Source organism: Leuresthes tenuis, unplaced genomic scaffold (genome assembly GCF_036924035.1).
Source record: "Leuresthes tenuis unplaced genomic scaffold, fLeuTen1.0.hap1 SCAF_8, whole genome shotgun sequence".
Classification (NCBI taxonomy): domain Eukaryota; kingdom Metazoa; phylum Chordata; class Actinopteri; order Atheriniformes; family Atherinopsidae; genus Leuresthes; species Leuresthes tenuis.
The window spans coordinates 17266495-17286548 of record NW_027325362.1 but is presented as its reverse complement, the minus strand read 5'-3'; the positions used below and the strand labels follow the sequence as shown (position 1 = coordinate 17286548).

At 39.9% G+C, this 20054-nt stretch overlaps 1 protein-coding gene across 1 annotated transcript in view; it reads left to right on the top strand.

Annotated features, from left to right (window-relative positions):
* Positions 1 to 19719, top strand: part of wdr27 (WD repeat domain 27) — a 35545-nt gene extending 15826 nt beyond the window's left edge. Inside the window, 5 exon segments of the mRNA XM_072390391.1 lie at positions 4469 to 4566; positions 7466 to 7568; positions 12239 to 12337; positions 19568 to 19652; positions 19655 to 19719. Of these exon segments, the coding sequence (XP_072246492.1) occupies positions 4469 to 4566; positions 7466 to 7568; positions 12239 to 12337; positions 19568 to 19652; positions 19655 to 19680 (411 nt within the window). The 3' untranslated portion in view covers positions 19681 to 19719.
* The last annotated feature ends 335 nt before the right edge of the window (positions 19720 to 20054 follow it).

Here is a 20054-nt window from a genome sequence, read left to right as displayed (position 1 = left end):
GCTCGTTATTCAATTATTCATTACATATTATGTAATCCGAGTCATGTTTACTCAGTACCATGGTGTCAGTTATCACCATGGTGTCAGTTATCAAACCTTACCCCATGGCCAGGGATTGAAAGACAATGTATTCATGGGCATAAAAAAGTAAACCTTGGTTTCTTATAATATGATGGGCTGTACCTCAACTCTGACGGCCATCTACTCTGCAAGTAACTGTGTAAATCTATGGTGATTCTGTCTTACGGTGTTATACTGTAAACTGCCGTTATATAGAGGAATTCACATCTGACTTCCCCTGGTAAAAGCTTAGTGGGAAGGTGAAACCAAACCTTAGACCCAACAAGAGATTGTTTTAGTTTTTTTCTTCACTTGTCTTTTCCTTTTTCTGCCTAACTTTGCTGATTCAAACTTGAGGCAGCTTGGTGGTGCTGTGGTTAACTGTGTGGCTGACCAGCAAATCAGCAACAGCTGGCTGACTTTGAGAAGTTTTCAAGTTCCCTCGGTGCTTACATGGGCTTTCTTTGGGTGCTCCACCACAGTCCAAAGACACACGTTATCGCACTTCTTTAATTATTCAGTGTTAGTTGTCAATAGAGCTTTCAAATGGAAAGTGATCCCTGATCTGCAGCCCACACCCTCCTGTTCTGCCTCTCGTGTAAAAGACAAAAACAGGCTGTTCAGAGGAGTCGAAGCGAGATGTCGACCAGAGACCCAACCACAGGAATATCAACAAAACCGCACAAATTAATTTGAGGACAATATGAGAGCATGTTTTCAATCAACCAAAACATATTTTCCTCTAATTGTGCTGCAGTAGTCTGAACAAGTTGAACTAATAACATGGTTTTCAATAAGCACACAATAGAACATTGTACTAACAAGATATCAGATGTGGAAATGTTTTCCTGCTCCTTTTTTGCACAAGTGAGGTGGGCTGTGGACTAACAGCTTCCCTGAAATTAATTTGAGTCAATTTAACTTGAGCAATACTTCATTAAACCCCAAAGTGGAATTATATTGTTGCCATATTATTTGCGATGATCGGAACCTCCTGTTCTAGTCCTTATTGATGCATAGCTGAAGAGGCCTCTGACTGATGTCACTTCGTTGTTTAATCATTACGTACATTTCAAACCTATGAAAACCTCTAATCTTTGAGAATGGATAGAGGCAGAGACATTCCATCACTTCACTCGCAGACTGAATGACATGTAAAACTAACCCACGGAGCAAAAAGAAATTTACTTGGCTTGGCGTAACATTACGTAACACTTTAATGAGTGTTGTTTTTTTTTTTGCTTGTTTGTTTTGTGCGAGTTACATAAGGCACAGATTTCCTTTGAAGGAATGAAAACGTTACTTTGTGGTTTTACTAAAAAAGGTCATGTTTTAAAGAATGTCTTGGTTAAACAAGTTTCCATTACAGTCAGACAGGACGTGTTATCATTAGCATCCTTCGTCTTGAATGCAAGTCCTCTCTTACTCACACATCATCGTCTTGGGCAGATGTGGACATAGATCTTATGAAAGAATGGGTCGCTCTCAGGAGCTCAGTGAATTCCAGCGTGGTACCGTGATAGGATGCCACCTGTGCAACAAGTGCATTCGTGAAATTTCCTCACTACTAAATATTCCACAGTCAACTGTCAGTGGTATTATAACAAAGTGAGAGAGATTTGAAACGACAGCAACTTTCACCAACTTTCTGCAGAGTCAATCGCTACAGACGTCCAAACTTCATGTGGCCTTCAGATTAGCTCAGGAACAGTGCGTAGAGAGCTTCATGGAATGGGTTTTCATGGCTGAGCAGCGGCATCCAAGCCACACATCCCCAAGTGCAGTGCAAAACATAGGATGCAGTGGTGTAAAGCACACCGCCACTGGACTCTAGAGTCTATCTGATGGATGAGTCTGGGTTTGGGGGTTGCCAGGAGAACGGTACTTGTCTGACTGCATTGTGCAAAGTGTAAAGTTTGGTGGAGGGGGGATTATGGTGTGGAGTTGTTGTTCAGGAGCTGGGATTGGCCCCTTAGTTCCAGTGAAAGGAACTCTGAATACCAAGAGATTTTGGACAATTTCATGCTCACAACTTTGCAGAAGCAGTTTGGTATTGCGCACCAGTGCACGGAGCAAGGTCCATAAAGACATGGATGAGCGAGTTTGGTGTGGAAGAACTTGACTGGCTTGCACAGAGTCCTGACCTCAACCCGATAGAAAACCTTTGGGATGAATTAGAGTGGAGACTCTCATTCAACATCAGTGTCTGACCTCACAAATGCACTTCTGGAAGAATGGTCAAAAAATCCCATAAACACACTCCTAAACCTTGTGTAAAGCTTGCTCAGAAGAGTTGATGCTGTTATAGCTGCAAAGGATAGGCCGATGTCATATTAAACTTTATGGATTAAGAATGGGATGTCAATTATTCATATGCGTGTAAAGGCAGATGAGCTTTGTAATAGGAACAAAACTACTGATTTTCTTTTTAAAAAAGTGAGGAAATGAAGATTCCTCATAAATGTATATATATTGGGAACACAGAGAAGTGTGAATTTGTTGATGAGGAAGCCTTGGACTCAGTGACCCTTGACTTCTGTGTGTTGACCTTGCATGCTTGACACTCGGGCCAGCTTGGATTGGCTGGAAACACTGCAGCTACTGGCTTGGATTTAATGCATTAACCCATTCAGCAGCGATTCACTCCTGCACACAGCTGACTATACTCCATTTGACCAGATGTGCCTATTCTTTGTCCTGTCAGCTTTTGTGTGCTATACACAGTGGAAAGCCTGTGGTGTGTTGTTTCAGCTCAGCTATTGCATCAATGAGGTGTTCTTTGCCTAAGTGCCCTCGGGCCTTTGGATGTCGTAGGGTTAGTATTTGCAGATCAGAGGGATTGCCCCTGCCTGGACACTGCAAGCATAACATCACATTTCCCTCCCCTCTTGCTTTGTCGTCCCAAGGCAGTACAAACCTCAGGAACTGCTGCCTGAAGTGCAGCTTTTCCTACTTGAAATTTCCATTGCCTCCTCTGCAAAATTCACCTGGAACTCATCAGACGAGAGAACTTCTCGGAAAATGGAACTGGAAATGCCCTCTCAGACTCTCGTTCTCACACTCTTAATGGAAATCCAAACAAAAAGCACCCCTACTGCTGCACTTCCCATCTCACTCACACGTTTAACTAAATCATTTGATAACTTGGTTTGGAAGACATATATGGAATTTATGTGTGGATGTTAAGTGGAAACTCTACCTTTCTCAGTGTGCTATGCAAAGGATTGAAAGTGACACAAAGAGAATTTATAGCAATTTTGCTTCCATTCCAGACTTCTTTTTTGCTCCAATGTGTTTACATTGTTTTAAATGTCACCATCTGATTGCAGGAAATAGGAAAAAAATACTACCTGGAATATAGCTAAAAAATATCAAATGTAAATACAAGATGATAAATAAAAGTTGCAAATCCATCGTGAACCATCTCAGAGACAAATCATAATGGTAACAAAATAATGCTATTCATACTTTTGCAGAATTTTTGTTCATTCGTCATCCTCTACACTTCTGTTAACCAGGAACAGGAGTGAAAAGTAATAGTAATGACTACGAACGTCAGACCCTCCTAATGTGCTGAATTAAAAGTAGACATTCCTCTGTTGTGGAAATCACTGCATGGGCTCAGGAACACTTCTCAAAACCATTGTTTGTGAACACAGTTTACTGCAAAAACAAAAAAATACACAAATGGATCCACAAATGGCGACTCCTTCTTTGGACTGGAACTATTTTAAGATGGTTTGAGGTGAAATGGGAAAAAAAAAAGTCCTGTGATCACATTTAGTTTTGTTTCTTCTTCTTTTTTATTACAAAGCCAGCATTAATGAAGGTGTTTGGGGTGCGTTGTGCGACGTTTCTGAGCAACATATTGTGTGCTGCCATCCAACTAACGCCTCGATTATTTCAAGACAATGCTAAACCCAATTCTACACATGTTACAACAGCATGGTGCAGAGGTCTGGGGACCCTGACCTATGGAGCAGCTGAAACCCAATATCAAGCTAAAATGAGGAAAAATGTTTTGCTTTACAGCAAATTATCTCCTTAATTCTCAAATACTAGCTGGGTGTGACATGCCCTTGTCCCAGCTTTTTTTAAATATGTTGCTGATCAGAAAAATGAGATTTTCAGGATAGAACAAACAGCTCAACATTTGATATGTTGTCTTTGTACCAATTACAATTAATTGTTGGCTTCTAATGGTTTGCACATCGTTGCACCCTGCTTTTACTTCCAACTTATTTGATGTTCTCGCATTTTTTTGAAAAAGGGTAAAACTATACAAACTTTGCAAATACGTAGCTGCAGAGATTTACAGCAGTGAATTACCAGAGAGGCTGATTTATGATCAGTTTCAGTCAAGCATCTTTTGATTAAAAGAGCTTTGTTTGTTGTTTATATCTTAAAGGGTTCCACATTCAGCACACAGGCTCCGGATTCGTACAACCTCTTCCTCACCAGCGCAGTCACAGATGGGGTGAAGATTTGGGACCTACGCTCGCTGAGGTTTGTACAAAAACAAACTATTCTGTAAGATTTAGAGAAGGAAAGAAAAAAAACAAACATGGACTACACTACACAAGAAAGAATAAACTGCATTTATACTTCCAACATTCGACGTTTGCATTTTTTATAACATTTTGAACATTACTAATAGTAATGTCAAGAAAGTCACATTTTAAGAATGTCTTTATCGTGAAATTGTTTTTTTTTTTTTTTCCAATTCACAATTTACAAACCTTGAATTCAAGTTCTTTTTCAAGCCACCTAACTTATGGTGAGGCCTTTGACTGGTTGTAGGTCCAGTTCAGGAAGAAACCAATATTGATTTTGTATTCTTTTGTTATTCTTGAGAGCACAAAATTACTTTAAATTGAAACTATAGAATCATTTGTCCAACACAAGCATTCCTGACTTGATGAGTGAGTTGGCAAATGTTCAAATCCCAAAGTACGAAGCTGAGACTATTTCTATTTGGCACTTATTCACAGATGTCCTTAATAATTCATTTAGACCATTTCTGGATCTCAGAATGTTCTTTTTGGCCAGCAGAGGACATTATTGAATATTGCATTCTTTCATGTCTGAGACTGCTTCCATATTAATCTCCCCAATCCTCAGACTCTGTTCAAACCTTATTCCTATCTGATAAATAACTGTTCCTCATTACTGGGTCAACTTCTATTCCCGAGAGCTTTGTTATCAGGCATCCCTCAGCAGATGCAGTTCCTCCGAGGTGAAACTCATGTAGATGCATGGTAACAATAAGCCTTTTCATCTTGCCGGTGCTTCAGTTATGTTCAAGAAGCTGGTAGCAACTACAGAATGAGTTCCAGCACTCCTAAACGATTGTTTCTCTGTATTTGTGAGCCTGGCAGCTAATCGAAGAAGTCAAGCTAGCTTTATTGCTGAAGTTTTTTATATATAGTTTTATTCATCACAGGGGAAATTCTGTTATCCTGCACAGTTGTGGTGATTTGTGAAGAAAATTTTAGAGGCTTGAAGATAATTTATTTATGCCTACTTGAAATCAGACAAGAGTAAACTTAACTAGAATGTAACAAAAGGCCTTTTCCTCTTTGAAGAGGAAATGTGGCTGACAGGCAGAACGTGCCAATAACTCAAGTGAGAGCCAGACATTCACTTGAAATAAGCAGTCATCTTCAGTTTAACAGCCACAGTTTAGTCAGATCATTTTTATCATCCTAAGACATCATTAATTAAATGATCTTGTGACTGATGGTGATCATGGCATCGTGCAGTAAAGCTCACGTGGTAGTGTTCTAGTTAGACCCACAGCTCCTTTGACAGAACCACTGGATCGGTTTTAAGTTTATTTATTCAAAGCCCCAGCCTTCACTCACCACTTATATTTCGAAATGATGTGTGCAGTGCTCCAGTTAGGGGAGGTTACACAAGCATTTAGCATGGTTTAAAATCGGATCCGCTCAAATACTGATTCTAAAGATGGAGAACAGATGGCGATCTGTTTCTTTTTAGTTCAGTGATGTATTCCCCCTAAATTGAGTGGACTTGATATAATTGATGAATGCCGGTCGAGCAATATTTTCTGTAAATAAATGCGTCGTTATTTATGATAAATCACATATAAGATGGTACTAGAAAAGCAGGCTTTCACCTGGTTTGCTCTGACACAGTTACGTATGCTGAACGATACTGGCAGCAACTATGATTAGTCTCCTGATTGCCTCAATGACTGACACTGAATACCCAGGTGGATTCAGTAACCTCATAGGCTCCCACTTAGACGGATCAGCCCTTCTAATGCAGTCTGTGCAAGTCATCAGGAAAATTCCAGATAGTCATCACTCACGCAACACGGAGAATGTGTCTTTGTGGAACTCGTGCCGGCATCTCCCCTTCTTCAGTCAAAGCACCACATCTACATTCTGACCCAGAAAAGCAGACGAGTGTTAGCTCTGACCAGTTAAAGTGATTTTTATGAGTACGGTGGTGACAGCCGGCTTTGGCTCTGTTGCAGACTTGTTTAGATGTCGTGATGCCGCTTTAGATTTGTCACTTGGACTTGTTCAACATCTGTGGATACAGATGTGTCTGGACAAATACGTCTTACAAAACTGATTGTAATCTCTCACAACCTTCACTGCAAACCCGATGCAAAACTATGGCTTATCCTGTTTATTTTTCTGCTTTGAATGGTTGCTCTAAAAGTGATTCACGATGACCCATTTTCAAATGTACGCCAGCTCTTTTACTCATACTATAATAAGGTTAAAGACATATCTCGTAGTCGGCTTACAGTATTTTGGAATAATTGTGGTGAAATGATGCTTTTGAATGCAACAAAGCACAAGCAGAATAGAAATACCATTAAGCTGAATCTCTACTGCGATCGTGGACACAGATTGTGTCGACTACATGAACAGTACATGGAAAAAACTCACCGGTACTGGGTTAGTTCAATTTCTATGGTCACCAGAGAATATGACCTACTTTTAGTTCTGTTTAATTACATTAGCATGTGAAGGTCAAAGACATTCTCTCACCAGATCCTGTCAAAGCGCTGCCCAGCCAAGATGCCAGCCCATGAAGGACCTCTAGCTTCGCTAGCTGTTGGCGGCATTGTAAAGACATTACATGCTTTTGCAAACCAAATGAAACGGCACAGAAGTTGCAGAGGGACCCATTCATCATTTACAACTCCTTCTTTCCTGTGTTTTGCTTGAGTCATGCTCAACTCCTCGTCCTTCGCAGCTTCAGATGTTTATAAAATGTGAAGTGTGAACGATAGCAATCTCCTTCCCTTCCGTATGCTAATACTTTGTATCTTCAACAGATCACTTCAACATAAAAAGGACTACATTCATATAAAAAACAGTTCCTCCTGTTTCATTTTCCCCCACTGTGTGCGTTCCTTCCCCAGGTGTGTACGCCGCTACGAGAACCATCTGAATCGCTACCACTCGTGCTCTTCAGTCATCTCTCCCTGCGGCCGGTTCATTGCCTCTGGCTCCGAGGATAAATGTGTAAGCTACTACACTCTGGGTTTCCTTGCACAACCTCTATTCCAAAAAAGGTTGGGACGCTGTGAAAAATGTAGACGTAAACAGAATGCAGGGACTCGCAAATGTCATAAATCAGTTTTTCCATTCACAACAGTTACATGTCAAATGTAAGAAATTGGACCTTGTAGTTTATCATAGACAATACAGGCTGAGCTTGATATAGATGGCAGCAAGTTGCGACAGGGCCATGTTTACCACTGTGAAGTATCCCAACTTCTTTTAACGACGGTCTGTAAACATCTGACCAGTTGCTGGACCTTACACAAAGGAATGTTCTCAATTCTTTGTCTGATGTGTGATTTTAGTTGCTCAAGTATCCTGCGCCAAATTGCCCCAAATGGTCCCTTTTCTCTCCAGTCTGGAGGACACAGCGTCCGGGATTTCAAAGAGGAATGTCAGGTTCAAATGAATCTGACCACAAAACAGTTTTCCACTTTGCTTGAGTCTATTTTGTCTGTATCAATGTTCTTGCTCCTCCACCTCCTTTGTAGATGTATCATGAAACTACAGAATTGCAGCCGATCCACTACAGCTGCTTCATGTGGCAACTGTTAAGTCCCATTTTGTAAAACTTTTGTAAATCTTTTGCTCGGACAGCTGTTTCTGTGGCCGGAGTAAAGGTTTAGGATGCATTACCCATTCATTTGCAATTTACCCACAAACTCTTTTAAAAAGAGCTGTCATTTTGATTAATTCGGCAACAAACATGTACTCGTGTCTCATAAAGATTTTTTCTAACTGTTTTTGTTTTATTCAGCCCCGAGAAGGTACAATAGCATCTACTGTAGGCCCTGTAATACTTGCATTTGGAAAGTTGTCCGTCTTATGAATGTTTGCGCCTGTCCCTATCAAATACATATGAGGAGAATAAGTCATTTAAATGAGCTTTGGCCCACAGACGACGGTAGTGTGTCTGCATCGTGTTCACATTTGGCTTCCTCTTTACATGATAGAACTGCATTCGTGGATGGCATGAAGAATTATGTTCACAGATCAGTGCTCCTGATCCCATGCTGTGATTTCCAAGAAATAGTAAAATGTCTTACTTTCACCATTTGATGTTTTTTTTATGTTCTGTTGTGAAAAAAACAAACCGAAAATGGCTTATGAGATTTGCAAATCATTGAGTTCTGTTTTTATTCGTATTTTACACTGCGTCCTAACTTTTTTTCGGAATTGGGATTGCACACTGCAGGCTTTATTAAACACATTTTAAAATGATTACTATGATAATTTTCGATTTACAGAGCCGGTCCGTGAAAGCTAATTGCGCTGTGTATGATAGCTTGCATGTGATACTTCAAATACTTCAAAATGAAAAGAAATTAAAAAAAAAAAACATAGTGAGGTCTTGAAATGGGACCTGTCATCTAGCACCTGTTCCTCGGTTTGTTTTTGCACTAAAAGTGAAAGACTGTCGATTCCTCCTTTCAATTTACACTGGCTAAACTAAGACTTGGTTTTTTCAAGAAATCCATGGTAACTATGCAAAGTGTTGAAATGTCTTCTCAGAAAAATATGTGCCTCATCACATATGTTATGCCCATTGCATTGTAATTTGGAATGGCTTTTCATACATCGGCCAAACCAAATGCCATCTCATATCTGTCATGTGGAACGTTTCGTCTGACTCTCGCAGGCAGTTTATAATCACACAAAGACTGTCCACTCATACCTAAAGTATGTATATGCTAATTATAAGAAAAAGCAACAACACCAATGGTAATCTATCCTCACAGCTGATTGCATTTGTTCTCTCTTCTCTATTCACTCCTCTGACTCCTGAGTTTCCTTTTCATCTGGAGCATCTGAAACCTTTCTTGGACAATCCAAATGTTTTTCCACTTTACTCCTAGTTGCTATGGCGTACTCCATCTTTCTCACTTAGGCTGCCACTCCTCAGCGCCAACAAATGTTAAACCCATCGCCATCGGTGCTACAGAAGGATACTCTGAAATAGATAGATATATTTGCTTCCGATATTCATAATCAGTGTTGCGTGAGCTTGAATTTGAATTATAATGACTGTCCTACACTCTTTAATCTGTCCTCAGACTTTAATCTGACAATAGCTGAGCGTAAAGGAGTTCCAAGTGGAAATGTCCCTTTTTTATTCATTTATCAGTGTTGAAAAGAGAGTTACAGTAGATTCCCCCTAACCCTAAATACTTTGGAATCTAATTGATGTAATTAAGTTTTTCATTTGACTCGCCTTACACTGTTCCTTTGGTTATTGGTAACTCTCCTTTGTGTACAAAGAGTTTAGGCTAACTAAATTCCTGAACCACTAAATCAGGCCTCGCTGTATTTTCTTATCATGTCATTTATTTGTTTAGAATTTTGTCTGTCCAACATATGTGTTTTCATGTATATGAACAAAGATTATACGGTGGGATTTATGTCACTTTGATTGCCACACTGTTCCAAAAGGTGTAGACAAGAACTTTCAACAGTAATTCAAAACTCACTGAGCACATAATAACCCCTTTTATCAAGCTTCACCGGCTCTTTTTGATGTGCAAGATAGACCTCTCACATTCAATCCCCATTAAGATCTTGCCTACTCATGTCTCCTAGGTGTCCTCCATATCTGCTCTCCCCCTGCTCCCTCTGATCCTCATCCTCTCATCCCCAGACTTTCAGCTTCTCGTCTGGAATCCAGCACTTTCTTTTATGTTGCACTGCAGGTTTCTCATATCCGGCTGCTGAACTTCTTCATACAAGTTCAAACGGCTTCTACATTACAACTCACTGAAATTTGTAAAGGTCCAAGACAGCAGCGCGGTGTCTTTATCAGTTTTGCCTCCATTTAAGGTGAGGACTGTTTGCTCTTGTCCCAGACATGTTTTATCTGGATTCAAGCCTTTTTCCAAAGAAATCATATTCAGCATTCATGACAACCAGAACTGTTTAATTGCTTTTCCAGATCGGCCACTTGCTTTCAAGATGTTTTCAGAGGACGGCCTCCCTTCTCCTTATCCATCTCTCTTTTCTTCTGGTGTTTTAGTTTGTCAAAAGCAGTGGGATAATATATGCATGCTGCTACTTCTTATTAATTATGGGGATTCAGCACAGCATGTACATTTTGGAGCATCTCTGTTGAGATCGGACATTTCCAACTTTTCCTGGAAATTGGGAGAGTATATGTGGTGAGCTGCATCGTATTTATTTGTAGCTGCCCTGAGACTTGTGTAAGCCAGACACATTTGTACTTGTCTTAATATATCAAAAAGCCATCATGGAAAAAAGGAACATGAATACTCTGAAAGGACTCCCTAGATCATATTACACTTTTTCCAAAAAAAACAAGGCCAAAAGCAATCCTCGTGGAATTTGATTTCATTATCGTCAATGCCAGCCTTTTCTGTATAAAACTGACATACAGAACATGTACTTTTACCTGCCTTCAAACCTTCTTATCATCTGACGATAGCAGTTTTGTAATGAACACGTACAGTCGGGAACGTCTGTTGATTCAGTTAAACCGCTCTGTGCCTCGGTTACTATTTCTTCTGTATAAACTGACACGTCAGGACATACCTGTTATATTTAAGCTTTCTTTCTCTTAGTCTTCCAAGCATCTAATGGCTCTTTTGGCTTTTCACATACCTCATATGCCGAGGACAAATCTTTTTCATGGCAACATAATACAAAACAGCTGCAGGAATCTGATGAGTCTTCGTCTCGTAACGAACATCCCACATCTGTTTTTATCTGTGCTCATGACACAGATGCAAACAAATTTATTTGGGAAATTTACTGATTGTATTCGGAGTTTTAAAAGAAAAGCCCAAACTAATGATGATAACAACCTGACACCAAAGTACACAAATGCATCTACTCAAGAGACCCTCAAGGCCAAGTGCAAAATCCATATAGATCATTAACAAGGCTTACAGAACCTCAAAGCTGGATAAAAAAGCAATATACTTTATGAGCAAGGGTGGATTAGGATTGTTAGCTGGCTTTAGTGACATGGAGAGCTCTGTACTTTAAGTGCTATGTGTAAAGCAAGTCTCATTATGTATGCTGCTAGCCTTCGGCATAATGGTTTCCTAAGGAGGTGTTCTTTATAAATAGTTCCTGACACAAATATTGCAGTATTTTATGTGTCAGATCACGGATATCATCAAGTGCTACATCTCTCAGCCTTGCTTTTCTCTGAGCATAGTTATAAACTCCAGGTGGTCACAAGGAAGTCTTGAATCAGCCTTTTGAGTTTAGCAGAAACCTGTGGCTACACTCGATCAAGCTGCAGAGGTAGAATTCTTCATTATTGATCCAAATGGGTTGAATAGTGAATAATAATGCTGACGTGCCACTGGCCGTGGTTGTGCTCCTCCAGTGGTACATCGATTGACTGTGCTGTTGTATCTGTTAATTGGAGTTCAGACTTGGCATACGCAACAGGACAAGTACAAGGTTTTCCTTTCAGAGTGAAGCCATCCCTAAAGCAAATCTGCATCTGTTTTGAGCGAGCGCTTCTTGTTCTCTATGAACTCCCACGTGTGTTGTGTGTAATAAACCTTCTTTTTTTTTTTTCTTTTTTTGTAATGTCTCTTTGAGTATTATATCTGTGCATTACTGCATTGTTACAGCTCATGAAGTTGTTCATGTGCCATCGATTTCAGGCCTACGTGTACGACATCCGCTGCAGCAGCTACCTCCATAAACTTCAGAGACACTCAGACACAGTTCTCAGCGTAGCTTTCAACCCTGCCACACCAGAGGTAAAAATCTTTTTGCATATTTGTCTTTTTTGTTTTTAAATAAATCAGTCAGATGTCTCCAAATCTCTGTAAAATTCTAACCAGGTAATTTTTTTTTATGCAAATTCAGTTAATGTATTTAACAAAGCCAGATTGTCTGTCTCCTCCGATGTCGTCATCCCAGTAGCACACACCTTAACACCCCAGGGTTCACCCTCTTCTCTCCACTCCTGATAATGCATGCACCTTCAAGAGTGACCTATTTGCATGTACGCAAAGCTTGGTTAATGCTGCATACCGCAGGCAGACCTGAGTCTTCAAATATTCATTTTCCAAAAATTTATTTGGCGGTTTTGATGTTTTACGCAAAATCAAAAAACAGACACTTCAATTCCAACTATTGTATCTATCTAACGCATCATAGACAGGTAGAGGTAATGAAAAATTTGTAATTTAAACATATCTTTCGGTGTGTTCGGCTGTAAACAGATCTGTACCACCTCTTCTGGCTCAGCAAGTATATGAGCAGAAGGAATGATATCCTCAGGCTGAGGTCACATAGCAGAGCTTCGGGAGACCAATCCCTGGAGTTCAGGGTGGTTGGAATTTTATGTCAGAAACTTCCCAGAAATTCTGCCAGTAGCCATGAAAAACTGCAGTGTAACAACTGAACTATAATTAATGAGCTCAGCACATCCCACTTATGGATTTCTTCTTGCTATTCTATACCAGCATCCCGGTAATTTCCCTCAGAAATGTTCATCAGTGGTTTTATCTGAAACACTTCAAAGCAATTTGGTTCCCTTTGGAAACATGTTAAAATACACAGTAATATCCCAACGTGTGCAGACTGTCTCCTGAGACTTGTTGAGCCTCTTTTTGACCCAAGACACATGTTTTAAATCTGCACGACCATCCGTGTAACTCCATTCAGCTAAACTTTGCAGCACGACGGTACGTTCAGATTTCCAAGTCTGAAAATGGAAACTTTGGTCCACAGCCATTCGCTGGCTGCAGTGATCTGCAGATTTTGAAGACACACTTCATCAGTCAGAGCATGCTTGTTCCACATCACTTCTCCTGTACATTCTGTTTTATTCAAGTATTTTTAATTTTTTTTTCCCCATCACAGGTGGCAGGTGAATAGATTGAAATACTTGTATGATCTTATCAAACTGAAAGTGTCTACATCATAGGCTACAAATGTGAGCATGTGCTATTGCAGTACCATGACAGATGATTTCCACATGGATATCTGGGCATGTGTCTTCAGAAATGTTCACATTTGTGGAAAAATAATTAAACACTTTTTCACCGTAGATAAGAGCTGAGTGCATCAGACTGTACCAATGTAATGTTTCTCATGGTGTCATCCGAGATCTGTGTGTCTGATGATCTCATACGACGGAAACCTGAAAGAGAAAACAGGACGCTATCTTCAAGAAACTCTTGAAGACCCAGCTCTTCACAGAGCATCTCCTACCCTAGCACCTACCCTCTACCCCCCCACTGCACTTTCTCTTTCTGTACTTCCATCTATGCCTGCAGTCTATTTCCACACTGACACCTCTGACAGAGCCTGACTAATGGTTTTCCTTCTCTTTAGCTTATTGTTAGCTGTGATGTTAGCTGTGAGGTTGTATCCTCATATATAAGTCGCTTTGGATAAAAGTGTCTGCCAAATGCATAAACATAAACAGAAGAGAAATAGTAAACTCCACATATGCGTGCACAAAAAAAAGGTTAGATTCTAATTTTTAGAATAATTTAATGCTCATATTTCACAAGAGCTGTGCCATCTGAACGTTCCGTTGGGTACAGTGTTTGGGCCTTGTAAATCAAGCCAATCCTTTTTCTTTTTGCCCTTTTTTAGTGCCTGGCTCTACTCTTTGAGGCAACTTTTACAACAGTTCTACTTAATTTGGTTTATCAAATGTCTAACTGCAGTTGCTGCATGAATATCTATTTAATTTTTTTCTCTTTTAGGCCCAAAAAAAGACATGTGTTGAAATTATTAGAAGTTGAAGAAGTCCTGGGAAAAGGCTGCTGAAACTGTATTTCCTAAGCTTTAACTTTCTAAAATGTTGGCAAAAAGTGTCCCCAACCTGTGCTCACCTTGCTGTTTCTCCACATTCGAGGGCCAGATGTTCTCCATATTTACTGCTGTGAGAAACCCTCTGATGTAAGACACAGACAGATAATGTAATGCATATTTTCCACTCATTTTTCACTCACGTTTTCCACCTTGATACTTAAAATGCCATCAAGCTGGCAGATCTGCCTCTGGGGTTCAATCCCTCAGGTTTATTCCAGCACTTTGGTCTATAATGGGAGGTCCTTGCTTTTATTGTCGCCTCACTTTGGTGTCTTGTAAAATCTTGTGGGATTTCACATGGCATGCCTCTGTAAAGTTTTTGCAAGTTTCCCTGTGTGGGTTCTACAGTTAAATGTGCAGCTGTATAAGCTGACTTGCAAATTTGGGCAAAAGTATTTTGACACCCCTCTTTAGTGAGACATACAATGTTGAAGGATGCTTTCTTTTTCCTTTCTTTTGAGTTTATAACATTTTGAAGAAAGCAAACTGAGCTGTGTTCAATGCCTGAGCAAAAAATTGTGTTTTACACTTTCTAACATGACTACTTGGTTGAAAATATGCAACTTAAGTGTGTTTCAGTCACATCATCCTCGAGCTGGACACTAAACCAGCCTCTCTTTTTTACTGACAGAGCTGACATTTCTGGTTGATTTTACACACGTGTTTGTTTGTCAGGAGACTAAATTAAAGCCACGTTCGTTATCCCTTCAACGATAGAATCAGAAAGACAAATGGTTTTTGAAACACAGTCTTTTCTCACGGTCTTTGGACTTTGTGAAATTTTTTGGAGCTCTTCCTCTCCAGCATTTTGGATCTCATTTGCTTTTCATGTGTTGGAGTTAGTGCAGAACTTTGATTACTTCCTACAATAACCAGCTGTCTGTAAAGGTTCACACACACTATTACATCACTTCGGGGTTTTATTGGTGGAACATATGGCATTTGGAAAAAAAAAAGAAGAAGAAAAGGGATTGACTATAAGCATGTAGCACAGAACTGTTCTACCGACACTTCACACAATTACAAAATTGTAATTTTATGTCTTCGATGTGGGCTACGGGATCAAACACATCACTTAGCACTTTGAGATTGAGATTTTCTGGCATCAGTTATTTATAAAAACAGATCTCAGCCCAACTGTTAGTGAAAATGAATCCCTACCACATGGTCCTCAAAAACCCTAATTTAATCTTTGCAACCAAAGCCAATGTATCAGTGTACTAGTGTCACAAATGAATGGATAAAAAAGACAAATCATATATAATGCACATTCACATTTGCTTCACCTGATGCATTATGACAAAGGTGATGTTTTTGTAACTTATCCAAGCCATTCTCACACCAAAGCATGTTAGGCCGTAGTCATCGGCACATGTGATAATCAGAAAAAATAGAGTGCCTGTCACACTAACCTCCAAACTTTACAACTTTACCTCCAAACATCCGTTGACTTACTCCCAGAAAGATGATTGCGTACAGGTGTAAGAATAAACCATGGTGTGGGTTCAAATGTACCCTTTCACTGTCTTTACCATGTATCAGAGAGCTTATTTTTCCATTTTTCTCTGTTGCCGGAATTACGGGTCCTGCCCCAAGAATATGACCTCAGAGTACAGCCGTGTCTCTTTTTGTGAAACTTAAATGATTTGTTGCTGTGAACTAACGTGCCTACCTCTCTGAGATATCAGGCTGACTTGTTATGTCGTAGTTACGGTGAGTTACAGGTGGACAAAGTGTAGCTACACTTGGTGTGCGCCTCATTTAGACTGCATTTAGAGGCGTCACTCTTCATTGTGTTCAGGATGGTGTTCTTCACTGTTTGTCCAACCCGACTCTTTAATATGCACCACAGTAATTCCTCACATGCAATGAAAGTAACACACAATAATGCAAATTACTAATAACTGTGACAATAATAGTCATCACTTGATTGTTTAACGCAATAGTTTGACCACCGTCTTCTATGGGTATGCATGAAAGACCAGAAATAGATTAAAGAAAAAAGAATATTAATAATAATTTGGCATGATGGGATTTTTAGGCCTGAGCACTGAAGTCGACGGGTTGCCTGCCCCTCTCTGTGTCTTATGTAACGTTCTATGTCTTTGAGTCTCTGGCCTCACTCATGGGAGTAAAACAACCTGGACTGGCCTGACAGCAAATACAGAGGAAGACTCTGCTGCCTGCTCCAGAATGTCACATTCGAGTGAGACACAGACTGAGCTGAGACAGCCTCTTTGAAATCAAATGGCCTGTGTTCAGTGCAGCTGGAACTGCTATGAACGGGAAGTTGCAAATCTGAAAAGAGGTATTTTTAAGTATTAAGACCATTCACATGTACTGGGCAGATTTGTTTCAGCGTTGGTTAGCGCTGTCCTTCCTTTCACTGAATTGTTTAAATATGAGGAACTGTATGTTGAACAGAATCACATTTTTGAGCAACGTTCTCACATTTAACTTCAACTTTATTTATATAGCACATTTCCTGCAAAAAAAAAAAAGAATAACACTGATATTTCAGAGTGGATAATAACCACCAAGTTTCACAGAGGACATGAGAAAAGAGAATTTCACAAACGCTCCTCAGTTCAAGGACCAGCAAGAAAGAAACTTAAGAGAAATGGAGCCAGGAATTGTCACCAGAATCATCCGTGACCAGGAATCTGGCAGCATCGCTGGTTGGAAGATCTGAATTAGATGAGCTATTAGTTGAGCTATTAGGAAAGGTCTCGAAGGTCCTAGATATATGATGGAGTAAGTCATTTATAGTTGCAAAATAACTGTGACCTAATGTTTTCTCTTGGTACGTACTTATCACAATCGGTAAAAGCGAGACATCAATCTGTCATTTAACTCTCCCCGAGAAAGTCAATCTGTTTATTTTCCTGAGAATGAAAGATTACTTTGTTTTGAGATTATACATTCCCTTGTTTTTTTCAGGATTCCTCACATTTTTTCCCGATGTAACAAATTTATTGAAGCTGTGCTTCTTACACACATTTTTGTCCGCATGAATCACTGCATCACGATTTGTTGTCGGTTAAAAAGTCTATGCAAAATGAGTCCCCCACCAATTTATCACCATTACGCACTGTATAGTTCTCCTATTGCACCCATGTAGGTCTAAGCAGAGATAACCATGGTGACCGTTTGCTTCTTTTCCCATGTATCCTAATCATCTTTTTTCCCTTTTCAGCATTCTCAGAGCAAATTATCTATGCGTATCAGCATTAAAGCAGTTATTTTGTTATATAGCTGGTAAGATATTGTATTTGTGAAACGTTGCTGATGTTATGACAGCGGCAGCTTTCCTCCAAATGGACACTTCCTTTTGATGCCAGTATCTGAGACACATCCATTCAAAACCCTAATCCTCACCGCATTTTTATTCCTGCTTTGAACTTGTGATTTGTGGCCTGTTTTCCACAGTATTGAGCCATCCTGCCTGACAGTAGCTTAGATTACATAACGTGCATAAAACACCTAATTTTACTCATAATTCCTGACATACAAAAGAAAATCCACAAAATTCCTAAACTAAGCTAAAGGTCAGCTGCGCTGTGATGCAGATAACTGTTGTATAGTTGTTGTTGCCTTTTTAGGGGAAAGATATATATATAATTTCAGCTCTGGATAGCATGTTTACATCGGAGTTATAACAAGGCGATAATGGTTTTGAATGGCAGTTTATGATTTGGGCTTTGATTACCAGTGGAGCTGATTTCTGAACTCTCCTGAATTTTAAATAGCTACGTTTGCCTCCTGGGGAGCAGGGCCCTGACAGCTTGGTAATTGTTAATAAAAGTAATCAAGCCCTGAGAGAAAAGGACTCTGAAAAGGTAGATAAGACGGAGAAGTGAGCTGTCAGACTATGTCTTTTGTGGGATTGTCTCAAGCACGGTTACCCTTGAAAAACACATGACTGTATTAGATAGATGTGCATGTGCTTACTTGGCTGCCTTTTTAAGGAGATGTTGTTGTTTTCAGTTTTCCTGCACACGCACCTGGAAATTCTCTGTGTATATATAGAAAACATTCAGCAACTTTTCCCCTTCGACAACAGATTCAATCCACTTCAGTTTATTATGTTTGAGTCATCGTCAGACCTCAGCTATTGTGTCTCCTTTTCCCAGCAAACGCATCTGTGTGCTGGTAAAAGATGATTTCTCCGGCATAAAACGGGTTTAGTACATGGAAAAAAATGTTGGACTATTGTTTGAGCAAATGTGGTTTTTATCACTGTTTGGCAAATTGTTGTTTTCCAACAGGCCTGAAGTTGGGGTATACTTAGAAAAAAAAAAGAGAGAGCGATCCTGTCATTATACAAGCACCAAAATCCCTGAAATCACCAGAAAGGATATTGATCCAAGAACTGACAAGTTGTCGTCTGCTGCATATTATTTTCAAAGAAACGTCAAGTCATTTAAGACCCAAAGTGTAATTAAGGGTTGTACAACTAAACTTGCAATTAAGTGGCGTGAAATTGAGTTGAAAGTCTTTCACTCACGCTTGGGAGAAAAAAAAGTGACATTGTGCCCATTTCTAAACTCTCTTGGAGAACCCTCTTTCAAGTAGCACCAGATTAAATTATGTATATAAGTGTCATTCTGAACCCAAATGGCAGGTTTCCTGCGTCTGTTTGTGCTGATTGGCTGTCCGGGTGTTAAGGGTAATGCTCCCTCGCCCCCTTCTTGCAGAAAGAGATGAGAAAAAGAAGCCCTTCGCATGTAGTCATAACCGATTGTCTTCAGGGGTGTTTGTCTGAGTAAAGTAAGATGTTGAGCGGCGTGCAGTGTGTGTACTGATGTTAGTTTATTGTTTTGCGGGTGCTTCATTAATCTGTAAAGAGTTGACTCACCCTGACTAGCGCTGGCAGGATCCTCGATCTGATTAAACCGAGTTATATAACAGGGTGTCGGCCGGGGAGCTTTGAGTCTTTTTTGTGATAAATGTTAGGCACTGGAAAAAATGTAAACGGGAAACACAGTATAGATCCTGACCTCAGTGGTGCTCATCTTCCTTAAGGAAGCAGGTGTGCAGTTATGTAAAAAGTAGGTCATAAAAAGGAGGGCGATGTGTGACACGTTTGCTGAGAAAGTTCAGCCACAAGAGTAAAAGCTGAGCATGATGTCATTTCTTTTCTCTGTTTCCCTTAGCTGTTAACTGGGACCCTTGACGGGAAGCTAAGACTGTTTCAGCCCAGCAGCGGGTCTCATTTGGCTTCTGACATTGGGGCTGCTGCGATAACGTCCCCAACATGACTGCGTAATCGCAGCTGGCTGCTGCGACGGCAATGCAGGTTTGATTATGGCAGCTGGAACCTACAGCCTTGGGATCTCCTCAGGAAAATGGAAGAGTTAATTATTTAATTAATTCTTTTCAGTTTTGTTTCTGTTGCTGTTGGTTTAATAAAGATTTTAAAAAAGATAGGTGTAACTGTAAAAATATGTACCTCCTGCTCTCCCTGTATGTACTTGTTTACTTTGGGCTTATGTTCAACGGTTTAGTTTAAATGTCTTTTAACTTGATGAAATATCCAACTTTAGGTAATTGTTGCTAAATTTGCCAGAAACAACTGCATTAGCTGCTACTCACATCTGTTGAGCATTTTGGATGCTGAAGCATTGTATGAATTATTGTTAA